Below are 15,045 nucleotides of genomic sequence, written 5' to 3' on the forward strand. Positions count from 1 at the left end.
AATCCACATGGCCGGGAATTTGCACAGCAAGAAGTGAAAGCCAGGAGCCTGCTGTTAGCACTGTGCTGTTGCTGACTAAACTCTTTAAGTTGATAAATACTCAGGTAGTGTCAGCTGGGGCCTGAAAGCATGAGCAGAGGAAGATGAAAAAGCATCAGCTAGGAAGTTGCAAACCAACTTTTCTGGCCTGACAACAGAGCCAGTTTGTGTTCTGGGAGATTTGTTCCCTCTTCAGCAACTTCAATATAGGTTGATGGTTTGTTTTCAGAGCCAACTGTCATGCATTGTAAGGAAGATGCCCATCTGTCTCATGTGTTTGCTTGTAGCTGACTGTTGGAATCACACATTAGCAGTATGACCTGTCAGCATAAGTTCACAAGTGAAGCCTTTAAGAAACAGTAGATTTTTGTCATAGGAGGCTCTTGTTAAGCATAAAATACATGCATACCCCAAAATATGTTCCAGACACTGGCTTCATATATGTACAAACATCCATATCCAGCCCTCAAAACCTTTCTTTTTTAAAGGAATCCAAGCCCATAAAAATCAAGTAAATCCAAAGTATTAATATTCTTCCAGTCAGGCTCATTATGCGTGGAAAAGGGTGTCTTAGAGAGTCTATTGGAAAAATGCATCACAAATAGTATCACAAACAAGCCTGTCAACTACCCTGTCAAGTCAGTGGTTTTGCACCAGACTCTGTCTGGAGGGGTGGTGATGTCTGCAGAGAGGGAAACATGGGGTTGGAATAGGCTGCCTGTATCAGCCCAGCCAGGCCCTTGTTAGCACCAGACAGCCGTGAATAAGAGCATCCCAGAATTGCTAAGTGAGAACAACAGACTGACAATCTTTTCAGGACTCTTAAGTGCACCGAAAGGCCTGATCCTGAATTCACTGAGAGCAAAGGGAAGCTTTCCGGTGGTTTCTGCAGGTTTTATCCTTTAATCCTCTAATCTCTTCAAAGTATTATGATTTTTAGCAGGTGATTTTCTTCCAGATGAGCAATATGGTTTCTGTGTTGACAATATCTCTTTAAATAGCAGCAAATATGGATATGGCCTACTTAGGAAGAGGTTTTTTTGGTCCCTGTGGGAGAACCTCGTGTTTTATGGACACAAAAAATGCCTTGTGAATACCTGAGGCTTGATATCCCAGACTGATGCTGGCATGAGTGCAATTACCCAATTTGTACTGCTATAATTGAGCGGTGTTTAGAGGCCCTGAAATACATGTAGTGCCATCCATGCAGACCAGTCCTGCCTGCACCTTTCCTGAACATTGCAGCTGATTGTTCGAACCTGGGCTTGGTGCTGTCTCATCTGGAATATCAGGTGAACTGCATATGTGATGTTAATCAGCCTGCATCTTCCCTTGCAGCTGCAATGCTGAGACTGCTGGCAAATCCCCCTCCAAGGGACAGTGTGATCTGAGGGAAGCTGATCTCCCACCTCCTGAGGACAGCCAACAGCCCACAGCGATGTCCATGGCAACAGAGACCTGGGAGGACAAGCCAAGCAATGAGACATCCAGCGACATTCCACCTGCAGAGAACGTAAGGGAGAGGAACTCCCCTTTCATCTTGGGCATGTGTTCAGGGCTCTTTCTTATCTCTCAGAAGATCTAAAGGACCTCTTTGTTGTAGGAACTGGTCAGGCTGGGAGCCTGGGATCTGAAATCACACCGACTCCCATAAGCAATTAAACTCTGTTAGAAGCATTTCTAGTTCCCTTTCTATTACAGTTAATGAAAAAGGAGCCAGTTCTGTGCCCCAGCCTATCTGTCGCTGCATCTCTTGCAGGGAGTTCAGCAATAACCTTTTAATGATTGTCTTCAGTGTGCCACTAGCCCTTCACTGCTGTGCTGCCCTAAAGATCAGACATGCCCTCTTAGTACCCACTTGGTCAAACTACTAATGTAGGTAAGGCATAGAGGCTGGCCCTCCTGACCCTGCAGCACTGAAACACTCACAGGTAGAGGCAAGCTAGCTCAGATCCCTTGAGGACAGGCTCAGCCGTGCTTTAGGCCCTTAGCCAGGGCTATGCTGTTGACTTCTTCATGGCTTCTCAGAGCCACTGTACTCAGTGCTACATGACAGCAAAGGGAGAGAGGTCCCTGCTGTTAAGACAGCAAGACAGAGGAGCCTAGGGGGTCAGATTTTGTAATGATTGCATAATAGAGCTGCACTTACAATCCCACCACTGATGAGTTTCCTTTTCTCTACTTTGGCAATTAAAGTCCAGTTGCTGCAAACCAGGTGCCGCTTTGAGCACCACCTTGCTGCAAATGCACTTGCCTTTCTTGCAGACCCCCAGTTCTGGCTGCCACCGGTCCAGTTCTGACATTGTCCGTGCGAGTGCAGATGGTGCCAAGACGCAGTGGGAGTGGCGGCTGCGGCCGCACTTCAGTGACCCCATGCCAACAGACTCGGTGAAGAGGAAGCAGCTGGAGCTGAAGATTGCAGCTGCAGCACGGCAGCATGCACAGAAGCGCCGGCAGGAGCGAGACTATGGTACCCACATTCTGCACACTCAGAGGGGGCTGATGGGACAGATCCTGAGCCATGATATGCCAGTGTAAATATGGAGTAATTCTGCTGACCTGGGAGAGGGAAGCATTCTGGGTTTAACCCAGGTGTGCAAGAAATCAGGATCTACTCTGCTGTGTCTCTGTCCCCTCCTGGCAGATGGCAGGGGAAAAGAGAGCTCAAATAAGTTCATAGGCATCGGCAGTGCAGGGATGACAGGCCCCACGCTTCACCTGGGAGCCAGTTACTTCTGACTCTCACCAGTCATAGCAGCAGAACAGGAGGGAGGAAGCTTACAGCCCTGCTTTCACCAGACCTAGCCTTCTGTCCTGGGGTTCTTACCAATCATGGCTGTGCCAGCTTGAGGTCCTCAGTAAGCTTTGTACACCTTGCAGTGCCTGTAATGGTTTGTGTCTATTCTCAGGTCCAGTGGTAGCAAAAGCCAACCTTGGCCATGGTGGCAGCTTTGATGAGACTCGCTGCACTCCACGTGGCTCCCTTCGCTCCAGACATCACTGGAGTAATGTCAGCAGCCTGAGCACAGACAGCGGGATTGTTGGCGTGAATGATGTCCGGGATGACCTGGATCCCAGCGAGGCCACCCGGACCAAATCAGCGGATGTGGAGAGAGCAGATAGTGGCATTGGCCAGACACCAGCCTGGAAGTGGAGAAACAGGGCATCCGAAATGCTGAGCTCCCTGCAGGCCTGGGAAGCACACCGTCCCTGCACTGACTGTGGAGAAAGAGACCTCCCAGTGGAGACAGATGTGCAGAACTGCAATCAGAGGCGGGCTGACCTCTGCGAGAAGTGCTGCAAACGCAGGACAGAGCGCAAGGAGTCTGTGCTGGAGTTTGTCAACACAGAGGCCAGCTATGGTGAGGACCTGCGCATCATCAAAGAGGAGTTCTACCTCCCCATGCAGGCGGCTGGGCTGCTGAGCCAGGAGCAGCTCCTGGGCATCTTCAGCAACATCCAGGAGCTCATCGACCTCAATGAGAGCTTCCTGGAGATACTTCAGGAAGAGATTGATCAGGCCTTTGATCAGGTATGATGCTGCATGCTGTAGAGGAGCCAGACAGGAATAGATTTTTTATTAGTGAGGCAGCATAGGTGGTCAAGAGGATCAGGAGTTAGGACTCCTGGGTTCTGGTCATCTATCTAGTCCATGTAGAGTCTATGTAAACCAGTGATTTCAGTAGGTCTGTGCCAGGTCACAGCTGCTGGCCTCACTCTGCTGTGGTAATACCACTGACATTAACAGGCCATCAGCAGTCTAACTCATTTATCCCATTAACAGGACCTAACTGGCCCATTACCAAAGTTAGCTTTAAGCCAGCTAGCCTGGACACTGATAAGAGCATAGCCATGGGGGCACAGAGCTCAGCTTGGTCTGGCTTACAGGCCATGCTCTTGCAATGCTGAGCTGGCTCATTCAGGGTGGCTTGGGTTGCATCTTATTGCAGCTTGCTTCTATGCTGGCTGTGGGGCCAGGCAGCACAGACTGCTCCCTGCTCCGGTGACAATTGGTCTTTACAGCCCTGTGCTGTAAGTTGCTTCTACTGACACACCCTGCCTTGCACAAGGAACTTTCCTGCCCCACCAGCAGGGTGGTCAGAAGACAGAGAAATAGAAATAAGGCTCTAGGGCAGCAATCTCTGCAAAGGACATGTAATCAGATCCACACCCTCCTTTCCTCAAGAAACCAAACCCCACTTATTGCTGTATCAGTTTCACCAAGATGGTTTGTTCTTTAGGAAACACACTCCTCTTCTCCCTTTGTGAAACCCTGTATGTCAGACTGAGCAACACATCTCAAAACCTGGCAACTTTGAAAACCACTCTCATGCATGTGGCACAGCAAAGACAGACATGCCCTGTGAATAATTTATTGAGACAAAGGCTTCTACAAACAGCTGTAGGTTTCCCTGTCTCCTCTTCCATGATTCCTTTGCAGTCAGAGCTCAGTACTGCACCAGAAAACTGCCAGCAGCCAGAGACCTGCTCCCTCTCTTGCTGCTGAACTCAGCAGTGAGTGCAGAGCATGTCAGCACACACCTTGACAAAGCTAAGAGCATTATGTAGCACCAGATTCTTACTGTTCTCTTATTTTATTACACATCCAGAAATCAGATGATAACAATTTACCATGAAATTTATTTTTCATGTAGGCATCAAAGTAGCCAGTACTGAAGGGACTGCTTCCCAGCCAGGCCAGTTGCTTGGAGCAACTGTTGAAGTTGAGTGCCATGTCTCTTACCTGACTTACTCCTGCCCGTTTGCTCCAAAATGCTCTGTTAGTTTATGCACTACTTCATTACCCTTATGTCAGACCTGTTGGCAAGAAGGGCCCCAGTACACCCTCCTGACTAGCAGGCTCACTCTGGCCTCTGGCCTTTGAGCCTCTGTTCTGGGGAGCTGGCTCAGCCCACAGAAGTAGAAAGGATGGCTTTTGGTTTGTAGAAGAGAAAGCAGTAAACCCAGCTTTCCTTCCCCTCCCCACACACTGCTTCCCCCCAGACCTGCAGGAATTGCCTTTCCACCAGGAGCCCAGTTGCACCTTTGGAGTGGTGTTCACCATATCCTGCAGTAGGTTCATGCTGATAGGACTGAATGCAGGCTCTGTGCTCGTGCCTCTGCTGCACTAACCCCGTGGGGGCTGTATTGCGTGTTTGCAGGGTGATGATGACCTGATGACCGTGTGCATCGGTGAAATATTTCTAGAGTTTGTCAACATGCTGCCAGCCTTTCAGACCTACTGTCTTCAGCAGTCCTCCTCCGTGAACATGCTCAACGCTCTGGAGAAGGAGAAAGAGCTCCTCAGGTGAGAAAAGGGCTAGCGTATTCTTCCAGGCTTTGGAGGCAGGGGACAGGGTGAAGCCTTGGACGGCTCAACTGGATCAAAGTTTGATATTAATGTTCTCCAGTTATTGCTGCTCTCTTTGCGAGGAGAATAATTTATTCTCCAGAAGATATTCATCCTTGGTATCTCCACCGAGGCAGCTAGTTGGTCCCCAACTGTTTACTGTGCTTTGTGGTAGCAATGTTTGCCCACTGACCACCGTGCTGAACTGTCACCAAATAACACTCAGCTGAGAACAGCTCTCAGTCCCTGCACCAGAGCACAGTTTGGATTTCCACTGGGGAAAGCCACTGTGTGAAGCATGCATGACGAATTTGTTTCCCATTCCTACCCCTGGCCTATTGGGCAATGTTAGGCGAGTCACTTCTCTTTCTTTCCACTACAACAGCTTAAAAGGCTGCATGTACTGAATTCTTGTTTAGAGTGCTTTGTAATCTAATGATGAAAGGAGCTACCAATTAATGTAATCTGATATAAGATGATGTCTCTGCTTTAGGCCTACATCACTGTGTACCAGAGAAAGATCACACCCTTGTTGTTCTACAACAATTTAGTAGAAGACTGCTAGGATGCTGTGTGCTAGTGTTCCAAGCACCTCATTACTGTTCTGGAGCTGAGCACAGTTGCAGAAATTGTTGTTAGGTGTTTGAGAAGACAGAACTTTCAAGGCTCTTAAAACCAGAGAGGGGGCTGCAGTGTCCAGCAGCTGTCAGCACAATACTGTTCATTTGCATTTAGGATTGCAGCATCTGCTGGCAGAAGAGCTACCATTTCATTCTCTCTTCTTAAATCCCTGCAGAATATTCCTTGATGTCTCCCAGAATGACAACACAGCACTGCGGCGGATGAACTTGAGGTCCTTCCTAATGGCCCCTTTGCAAAGAGTCACCAAGTACCCACTGCTGCTCAGCAGAATCATCAAGGCCACCACTGAATACCACCCAGACCACAGCAGCCTGCGGGAGGCCAAGAGCCGCATTGAGTCTCACCTGGAGCACATCAACATGAAAACCAAGCAGGAGGGGAACACATGGACCCTCCGATCTTTTCGCCAGGACAGTAAGAAGAAGAGGGAAGTCATCAACATTGAGATGAGAGAAACTGCCCTCAAAACAGTAGGTTGGCTGCGGGAGGAAACAAGGTTTGTGATGGAGGGGTCTCTGCAGCTGGCCCAGCCCCCCGATGGCCAGTGGGTGAAGAAAGGCAGCAAGACCCTGAAGTTCCAGAACATGCAGGTCCTCCTCCTCGTCAACATGAAGCGTGTGTCAGAGTCCAGCCTGGAGTCAGCTGAGCCAGGGCCTGTGAAGGACGCCGTGCTGGTACTCATCAGGGACAAAAATAACGGGAAGTTCCATTTGCTCAGGGAGCCCCTGAGGCTGAGCAATTGCATTGTGTCCACTGACCCCGACTGCGACGACACTTTTGAACTCATTGAGATCAGGCGGGAGGCATTTGTGTTCCGGGACAGCGACCGGGCACGGACTCACCACTGGTTCAGGCAAATCCGGCGGTACTCGAAGGAGCTGGGCTCCTGGAAGAAGCGTCGCAATGCGCTGCCCAACATCATGATCAGCACCCCTCACACCAGGCCCTGAGTCCTGCGTGGGCAGCAAGCAGGGAGATTTGGCTTGACCAGTGCCATGTGCAAGGACCACCAGGAGCCTCAGTGGCTTGAACTTGCTCTGCTCCGTGGACAACAGGGGGAGGAGCCTGGCCCATGAAGACTCTGAGCAGCACTGGAAGCAAGCATCACAGCCCAATTCTGGTCTCCCAGCCTCTGGACTCACAACCTGTTTGTTGTTAATATGCATACAGGGGTGGGCTTCCCTCAAGGAGCACATCTCTGGAGGAAAGTGCTGAGTTTAACTTGTTAATATTGCACTGCAGAATGATATATGATGCTTGCCATTGCATGGATTGTGTTGAAAGCCAGTCTTGACAACGTGAGAGAGGTTTCCATTGACTATATTTCATCAGCATTAGGTAAAGTCAGGGTGAAAATTAGGTGCAGTATTATGCAACAGAGGATGCAAGTTGGATGTAATTGTTTTCTGCTGCTACTCCTAAGGACTGTCTTTCATTACTCACCTCTGTATATTCAGTCAAAATACTTATTGAAAAAAGGCCTTTCATCTTTAATCCAAATCAAGTAGGTATCAATTTGCTCAGATTCAGCTGCATGCACACAGAAAAAAAAAAAAGCAAGACTAGAAGGAGTTCTTGTTCTCTGACACATACAATTCAAGTGTGTGTAGAACATGTGGAAGAGCACTATAACCCCATTGAAAGTCTGATATTTAGCTGGCTTAGGGACTGTAACATAACACTGCATCTGAAATAGAAGTCTATGTAAATATAGCTCTGCTACCACTAATAATGAATTTAAAAGTTTGCCATTATTTAAATGATGTAATCTAGTGTATTTCAAAATTGTATTTCAAAGGAACAATTTACATTGTACTGTAGAGTAATATAAAAGGTTTTAATAATTATGTTTCAATGACTTTAGATGGGTATTTTCTTAAGTATTTGTGTTCTGGAGTAGATATTTCTTTTAGTGTGGGTGGTATTCAATGTGCCTGCATCTGTTCTTTGATTCCCTGGGCAGAATTCAGGGGCTACTCCTAACGAGCCTGGGAGAATAGTACAAGCCTGCTACCCTAACTCTCACTAGAAGACAACAGGCTGGCACAAAATCTTATGCTCTGACCACAGTCTTCCCGGGGCAGGTCAAGCGCCAGCACACCAGATGTGAAAGCCAAAACAGACCCCAGAGCTCTCCCCTGTAAGGTCCAGCCTCTCTCAGCTCCTCAGCAGGGAACTGACTTGAAGCTGAGCAATGGTGAAAAGGCAAACAGTGTTTATAACCTTTTTAGACTGGCATCACTGCTGACCTCTGCCTTGCGATTACAAGATCAGCAAAATGTCACACTGTGACTTACACAGCAAAGGCCAGATTACAGCCCTAGGGGCTATGTTAAAGGAGCCTGAATTTGTGTTGGTGGGTCTTAGAGGACAGCCTGTAAATGTTCTTTCAGCCCTCCATGGTAGAGACAAAGCCAATCAGTATATATCAGTAAACAAAATATTTCTGTTACAGACACTTATTTTACAGGAGGAGTCACACAAGCATATTTGTGTATTTCTCCAGAGATGAGCTGGCATCAGTGAGTGCACAAAGGCAGACAGAGGCTACCTTCACATACGTAGCCCTAATCTTGTAAAGTCACCACTGATCCAACACCTGAGCAGGCTTCCAAACCATACCCACTGCTTTGTCTTCTTGCCGCAGCTGCTAGGGCTTGTTACAGTGCTCCAGGCATTGGGGCAGACACCAACAGTGAGACATGAGCACTGGCTGTATTTTCTCTTCCTCTGCACCATCCAGTATTTTAGTACTTTATTTTGTACTTGAGGAAATGGGAGCTTTTGCATCATCTGAAGGCTTTACAAACATACCCAAGACATGAGGATGGCAGCACCCAGCCGAGTGCTGTAGTGAGTGATAGCTGGCAAAACACTTGTTGGGGCAGCAGCCTGAGTCCCTCAGGCGAGTTGGAATTCCCTCCAGCTATTTCTAGTCATTAGACAGTAAATTGCTTATAATAACTTATAATAAATTCCCCCAAAATACACACTGAACAGCCAGTGAGGAACACAAGGCATTGCTTTTAGTTTGTTGTTTGTTTTTCAGATAGATGGATGCATAAGCAGAGCAGCTGTTGGAGGAAGATTTCTTTTATGCTGTCATGACAGATCTGCACCTATGAGCCTTCAAGCCCTGTTCACCTAACATGCAAAAGGCAACAGCTTGTAGGACCTTGTTTTCTCTCTCAGGATCAAAATGGCACAGCTACCTTCACTTTGTTACCTCCAGTGGTAGTTTTGATAAGGGAAGGCACAGATACAGTAGCTGCATTTACCCAATCAGTGAGTGACTTTCTTAGCCACATGATGCTGCTGCTCTCTGGAAAATTTTCAGTCACTTCCTAGCAGAGTGATTTTCCTCCACACCAACTCATGCTCAAAACCAGCCAGGGACTGTTTGTACAGTCATATCTTTAAATCAAGATACCTTCAGTCACCCTGGCTGTTCAAAAAGGTTAGAGAACAATCAGTATATGTAAAAGGTCTAAAACTTAGCATCAGTCTTGCATTCGGGTGATTGTTTGATCTGTCAGATCTGGGTTTTTTCTAGGTATCACAGGAAACACCTGCCTGCCAGGCTCCTCGTAATCATAGCCTATTTCCTCTGAAGCAGGCAAACTCTCCCCAAAAGAAGGTCTGTAAGTAATTGCCGGGTGCTGAGTTATGAGCAGGATGCGTTCTTGGTGCTGTAGCCCTGTCCTAACAAAACTGCAGCCAGGGAACTCTTTGACCTGGGACAGTGTGCTACGGGAAGCGACAGCCTGACTGCTGAACCCGTCAAACTAGACAGAGGTTGTGCTTCCAATGTTATTTCTCTTTTATGTATCCGCTGTGTACTCAGCCGCCCGCCTGCCTTTAAATTACAGGTGTTGAAAGGGAACACGAGCACAGGATGATCTCTGTGGCCCTGTGAGAGCTCGTGCTGTGGGCTGAGCCTGCACAAGAAGGGTGAGGAGTGTCAGCACACTGACAAGGCAGTAAGTTTCCATAATCCCCAGGCACCTTTCTGAACTGGATGATCCTTCTCCTGGGAAGTTCCAAGTCTTTCAGTATCACATGTACACATCTTACTTGGCAGCCTTGGAGAATAGTTGTGCTATATTTTTCCATTTCTGATTAACAAGCATGACAAAAGGCTATTAGAACCTAGGGTACTTGGGAACAGGGTTGTCTGCAAGCCAAGAAAGCAATTATTTGTTCCAAACTGCCTGTCCCAGGGCTTCATCATGTTTTTATGCCTCTCGTGATCATGACTGACAATGGTTAAGATTGCTTTTCAAGACTCTGGCCCACTGAACTTACCCAGGTATTCAAGCAGATCTCTCTGGAAGTACCATGTTAGGGGAAAAAAAGTAATTATTTATCAGAACTCATAAGTGACCTTGAATAAGAATTTAGGATGAGTGTGACTTGTCGTTTATCAGGAAAACAACAAAAGGTGGCCTTTATCATAGAGTCCATGTATGTTTGAGCTCAGAAAACAGACACACAAGAGCACAAAACGCAGGTTTAAGAGCCCCTTGTGAGGTCAGGTCCAAAGAAAAGAGGAAAGAGTCAGCAGGCTGGGTGGGAAAGCCCCCCCAAAAAACCACAGGGAGATGCGAAGACTTTAGAGGTCAAAGACTTCTGCTTTAGTGACGTGATCTTCTATTTTATGGTGTTTTATGTACAGTCCTTGTTGTCCTTGACAAAAGTAAGGATGGGGAAAGAACGTTCAGTTTGGGTCTCCACTATATGATCAAGAATGTATCTGAAAGGGAACACCAGTATTGGTCTGGCAGCAAGAAACTACTCTAGCTGTCACTGGAGACTGAAAGATTGACCTCAGCACACCCCAAATACCCAAAAAAGCTCTGAGATCCTCTTGGATCGCCTGTCTTGGGGAACTTCAGTTAGGCAATACATATGAATCTATTATGGAGCTAAAGTCACATGAAGACAGATCTCCAGCAGGAGATTCTGGTGAATCCTCTTGCTTGTTCCTGACATGCTCAAAGGGAAGATAATTTGAATCTTCTAGCACCAAGTCAAAGATATCCCTTCAGGGCTCATGGATAAGGCAGCTGTAATAACTCTTATTTCATGATGTCAACTGTGTCTCCTTTAAAACGTATGCTGAGGAACCAGGTGAAATTCTGCTGGAATTGGGCTGACATTCTCTGACTTGAAATTGGAAAAACCTGGAACCAAAAGCAATGAAGGAAACTGTTCTCCTGCCAGAGATCAGATAAATATTCAGAGATCTCACTGTCATTGTTGAGTGACTTCCTGTCACTAGAGTGGAGTGTGAGAGCACAAAATCTCGCTGATCAGGTGGACAAAGGCAACTGCCTTATTTCTTACAGAGGCTGCTGCAGAATAACTGGAGACAGGTACAAGCAGTTAAGAATAAAATCAGTTTTGACAATAACACTGTGCAGTCCAAAACCGCAAAACTCCAGGCAAGCCCCAAGGGCACTTACTAGAACAAGACATCTCCTTCAGGAAGCTGAAGGGGCTCCCCAGGGGAAAACTTTATACAACATGGATGGTAAAATTGAGTGATAAGAACATAGAGGGTCCTCTTCAACAGAGAGTGAGGAACCCTAACGAGGAATCAGAGCACAGGCAGGGCATCCTCCAGCACCGGTCTCTACTCCAGCTTGAGTGGGAGCAGTTACTCAGCTGGCACACGTAGAAAAGCTGGCACTAGGCACTAGATCCATCAGCAAGGACGAGTGTAACAATAATTTGCAACTGTCTGGTTCAAATCCTGTCCCAGTGTGATCTCCACCACTGCAGGCTTTGCATCTCAGCTCAGACTGTAAACAGCCCTCCCAGGGAAGGTGCCAGCAGGGGAAGAAACCCTTTGTTTCAGTGGCAGTGGAATACCAGGTGGCTTTGAACCCTTCCTTCCTAGTGCAGGAACCTCCCTTGCAGTGCCAGAGTCACATCCTTGGGAGGACCTGCATCAAACATCTCTCTGGGTGTTGTGGGGAGGGCTGGCAGATGGAAAGCCACAGTCACAGAGCAGATCCCATAACTGAAGCCTGCACTAACCAGAACATGCAAAGAGCACAAGGCCTCTATAGCTCCAAACCATCTCACAGGGGCTGAAATCTTGGGCTTTGTTTTTCCTATAGGCTTTCTGCAGTCCCTGTTGAAGTCTCCATCAGGCTCTGGTGGCTGTCAGACTTCACAGAAGCCTGTGGGAGCTGTGCAGGGCTGCAGTGCAGACCCAGAGGCAGCTAGACAGCTCTCCCTATTGGGATGGGAGCCAGCACGCTTCCTGTGGAGCAAACATCACCCTTGCAAGGGTCAGGCTCTTGCATTTTGCCCAACAGAAGCAGGTTAGATGTTTGTACACCTGTAGCATGAATATGCAGGTGAACAGGCATTCGGACAAGGAGTGTACTTCATTCAAACAAGGAAATCCTCTGTTCAAGAAAGGGCTGTTTTAAGGACAGCCATCTTCCCCTTGGGCAGGGCAATGGTCCAGGGATGGCTAACCAGTGTACACCAGAAGTGCCACAGTTTGAAGAGACAACAGGCAGAGAAACCTGGAAGGAGATACACATCTTCAGGTAATTCATGCCTGACCTGCAACGTACATACAGAAGATATATACCGCAAAGGACTATTCCTTTCAGTATCAACTTGTTTAATGACACTGTATGAATTCAGCAGGCAGGAGGCTCACTGAACAGCCCTACACGTTTTAGTGCAGTTGCATGGCAGCATCCACCAACAGACAGTACTTTAATGAGGGAAGATGGATTGCTGATGGATAATGGGGTCAGTATCCACACACACACTCCAGGAATCATCTGTATTTGGCTGCATCAAAAGGAGCGTGACCAGCAGGTCGAAGGAGGTGATCCTGCCCCTCTACTCTGCTCTCATGAGACCTCACCTGGAGTATTGTGTGCAGTTCTGGTGTCCTCAACATAAAAAGGACATGGAACTGTTGGAACAAGTCCAGAGGAGGGCCATGAGGATGATCAGGGGACTGGAGCACCTCCTGTATGAAGACAGGCTGAGAAAGTTGGGGCTGTTCAGCCTGGAGAAGAGAAGGCTGTGTGGAGAGCTCATAGCAGCCTTCCAGTATCTGAAGGGGGCCCATCGGGATGCTGGAGAGGGACTCTTCATTAGGAACTGTAGTGATAGGACAAGGGGTAACAGGTTAAAACTTAACCAGGGGAAGTTTAGATTGGATATAAGGAGGAAGTTCTTTACTGTAAGGGTGGTGAGGCACTGGAATGGGTTGCCCAGGGAGGTTGTGAATGCTCCATCTCTGGTGGTGTTCAAGGCTGGGTTGGACAGAGCCTTGGGTGACATGGTTTAGTGTGAGGTGTCCCTGTCCAAGACACAGGGGTTGGAACTTGATGATCTTAAGGTCCTTTCCAACCCTAACTATTCTATGATTCTATGTTCACTTTCCACCCTCCTTAATTGCCTCAGTGTGTAAAGACTTTACTGGCTGAAAAATGCAAGTGAGGCTCTATAGCACAGAAATCATTGCTTTGCAGTAAAACGAAGGCAGATTATTTACCCAAAGAGGCAATCCTTGGCAATCCTAACAAAGCAGGAAGCAGTTAAATTACTGCAAGAAAAATCAGTTTACCACCTAGTGTTACAGTTCAGTGAACACTTCAAGCAGGCACCAGGGGGAGGAAGAAGCCTCCCTCCACACACTGGAACAGCATGCGCGGGACTGAGCAGTGAACCAGATTGTGAGCACACACTGCTGAAAAATATTGTTTCGGCTAGCTCTGTTCCTTGATGCAGCTCACTGCACAAAGACGTGTGCTGGCAAAAGAAAAAGGCCATGTAGAGGTGATAACGTGTCCTTTAATGAGTGCCAGTTTAAAGAGGTGCCTGGATGTTGGCTGCAGTTAATTAATTCCATCAGACTGAGCCCAGTTCCGCAGCCAGACCCATGGTCTGCCCTGCATCCTGTGCCATGGAGTTCTCTTCACCCCTACTTCCCAAATGGTTTCAGGTCAGCACTTTCATTGATCTGCAGGAGTTGAACAGGCAGAGCTGTAAATAATGAGCAGTTAATCAACTAAGTGCCCTTTTTACTGAAATAAAAAACACAAAAATGACATCAAGATGAGGAAAAAAAACAAAAAACCAGCAAACCAGTGAGTGCATACAGAGACAATCCAAGAGAGCGCTCCCTGGCACACACTTGAGACTGAAGTGGCTCAGAGAACAGCCGTGCTGGCTGTTGAGTCAGACTCTCCAGCGCTCCGGCGCTGACTCACTCCTCGCCAGCTGCCAGCACACTCTGCGCAGTCCATTTAGTACCAACAGCAGTTATTTGTTCAAGTGCATCCAATTCGTCAGCCATCAAGCTTTTGCAGTCCTCACAGCTCTGTCTCTCACTGCCATTCCCTGCTGGCTAACCTGCTGCTGTTACCCCTGGGAAAAGGGTCAGAAAAGTCTCTCAGAGGAGACTAGAAAGACCTCGAGTCCTTCTGAGTCTTCCCTTCTTCCCCCTGCTCCCAGCTCTGGGACAGACACACAACATGCAGGACCAATGTAATGTGCAGCAATTGAGGCCACAAGGTCCTACAGGCTACCTCTGTGCAGAGGAAACTACAAGAAGCATGTCCCTGCTTCTCCTTGCTGCACTCTAGGGAGAAAGCTTGCAGTTTTCTTTTCCTTTCCCTAGAGCTAGCCTAGGAATGCACCATGCAGCTTGGCTCCTGGAAATGGTGCTTTCTCCAGAGGAAGATGGTAGTCTCCCCCAAAACCTGGAATAGGTCAGAACAAGGTGTGTGTTAAACACCCTCCAGGGACATCCCAGTGCTGTGTTCCTTTCTTAAGCACTTGCTCTTCACAGAGCCGTAGACAGGATCCACACCTTGCAGGCTTTGTAAGACCTAAGTAAAGGACTTGCTCTTCCAGTTGTCCCTCCCACAGTATCTGCACCTGGGGCACAGCACTGTTATCTCCACCAGCTCTCAGAAACCACATAAGATGCAAGAGCTGGCACACTTAGGATCTACTGAAAAGCTGTTCTA

General features: G+C 47.8%; 1 protein-coding gene across 3 annotated transcripts in view; it reads left to right on the forward strand.

Annotated features, from left to right (window-relative positions):
- Positions 1-7,878, forward strand: part of LOC134157776 (uncharacterized) — a 44,896-nt gene extending 37,018 nt beyond the window's left edge. For all 3 annotated transcript variants that reach the window (XM_062607116.1, XM_062607117.1, XM_062607115.1), the window contains 5 exons: positions 1,378-1,552; positions 2,305-2,509; positions 2,949-3,571; positions 5,202-5,347; positions 6,186-7,878. In XM_062607116.1, the coding sequence (XP_062463100.1) occupies positions 1,378-1,552; positions 2,305-2,509; positions 2,949-3,571; positions 5,202-5,347; positions 6,186-6,981 (1,945 nt within the window). In that variant the 3' untranslated portion in view covers positions 6,982-7,878. The remainder of the gene's footprint in view (positions 1-1,377; positions 1,553-2,304; positions 2,510-2,948; positions 3,572-5,201; positions 5,348-6,185) is intronic.
- The last annotated feature ends 7,167 nt before the right edge of the window (positions 7,879-15,045 follow it).

This window comes from Pezoporus occidentalis, unplaced genomic scaffold (assembly GCF_034315485.1).
Source record: "Pezoporus occidentalis ecotype Australia unplaced genomic scaffold, CSIRO_AGI_Poc_V1 ctg12, whole genome shotgun sequence".
Taxonomy (NCBI): Eukaryota; Metazoa; Chordata; class Aves; order Psittaciformes; family Psittacidae; genus Pezoporus; species Pezoporus occidentalis.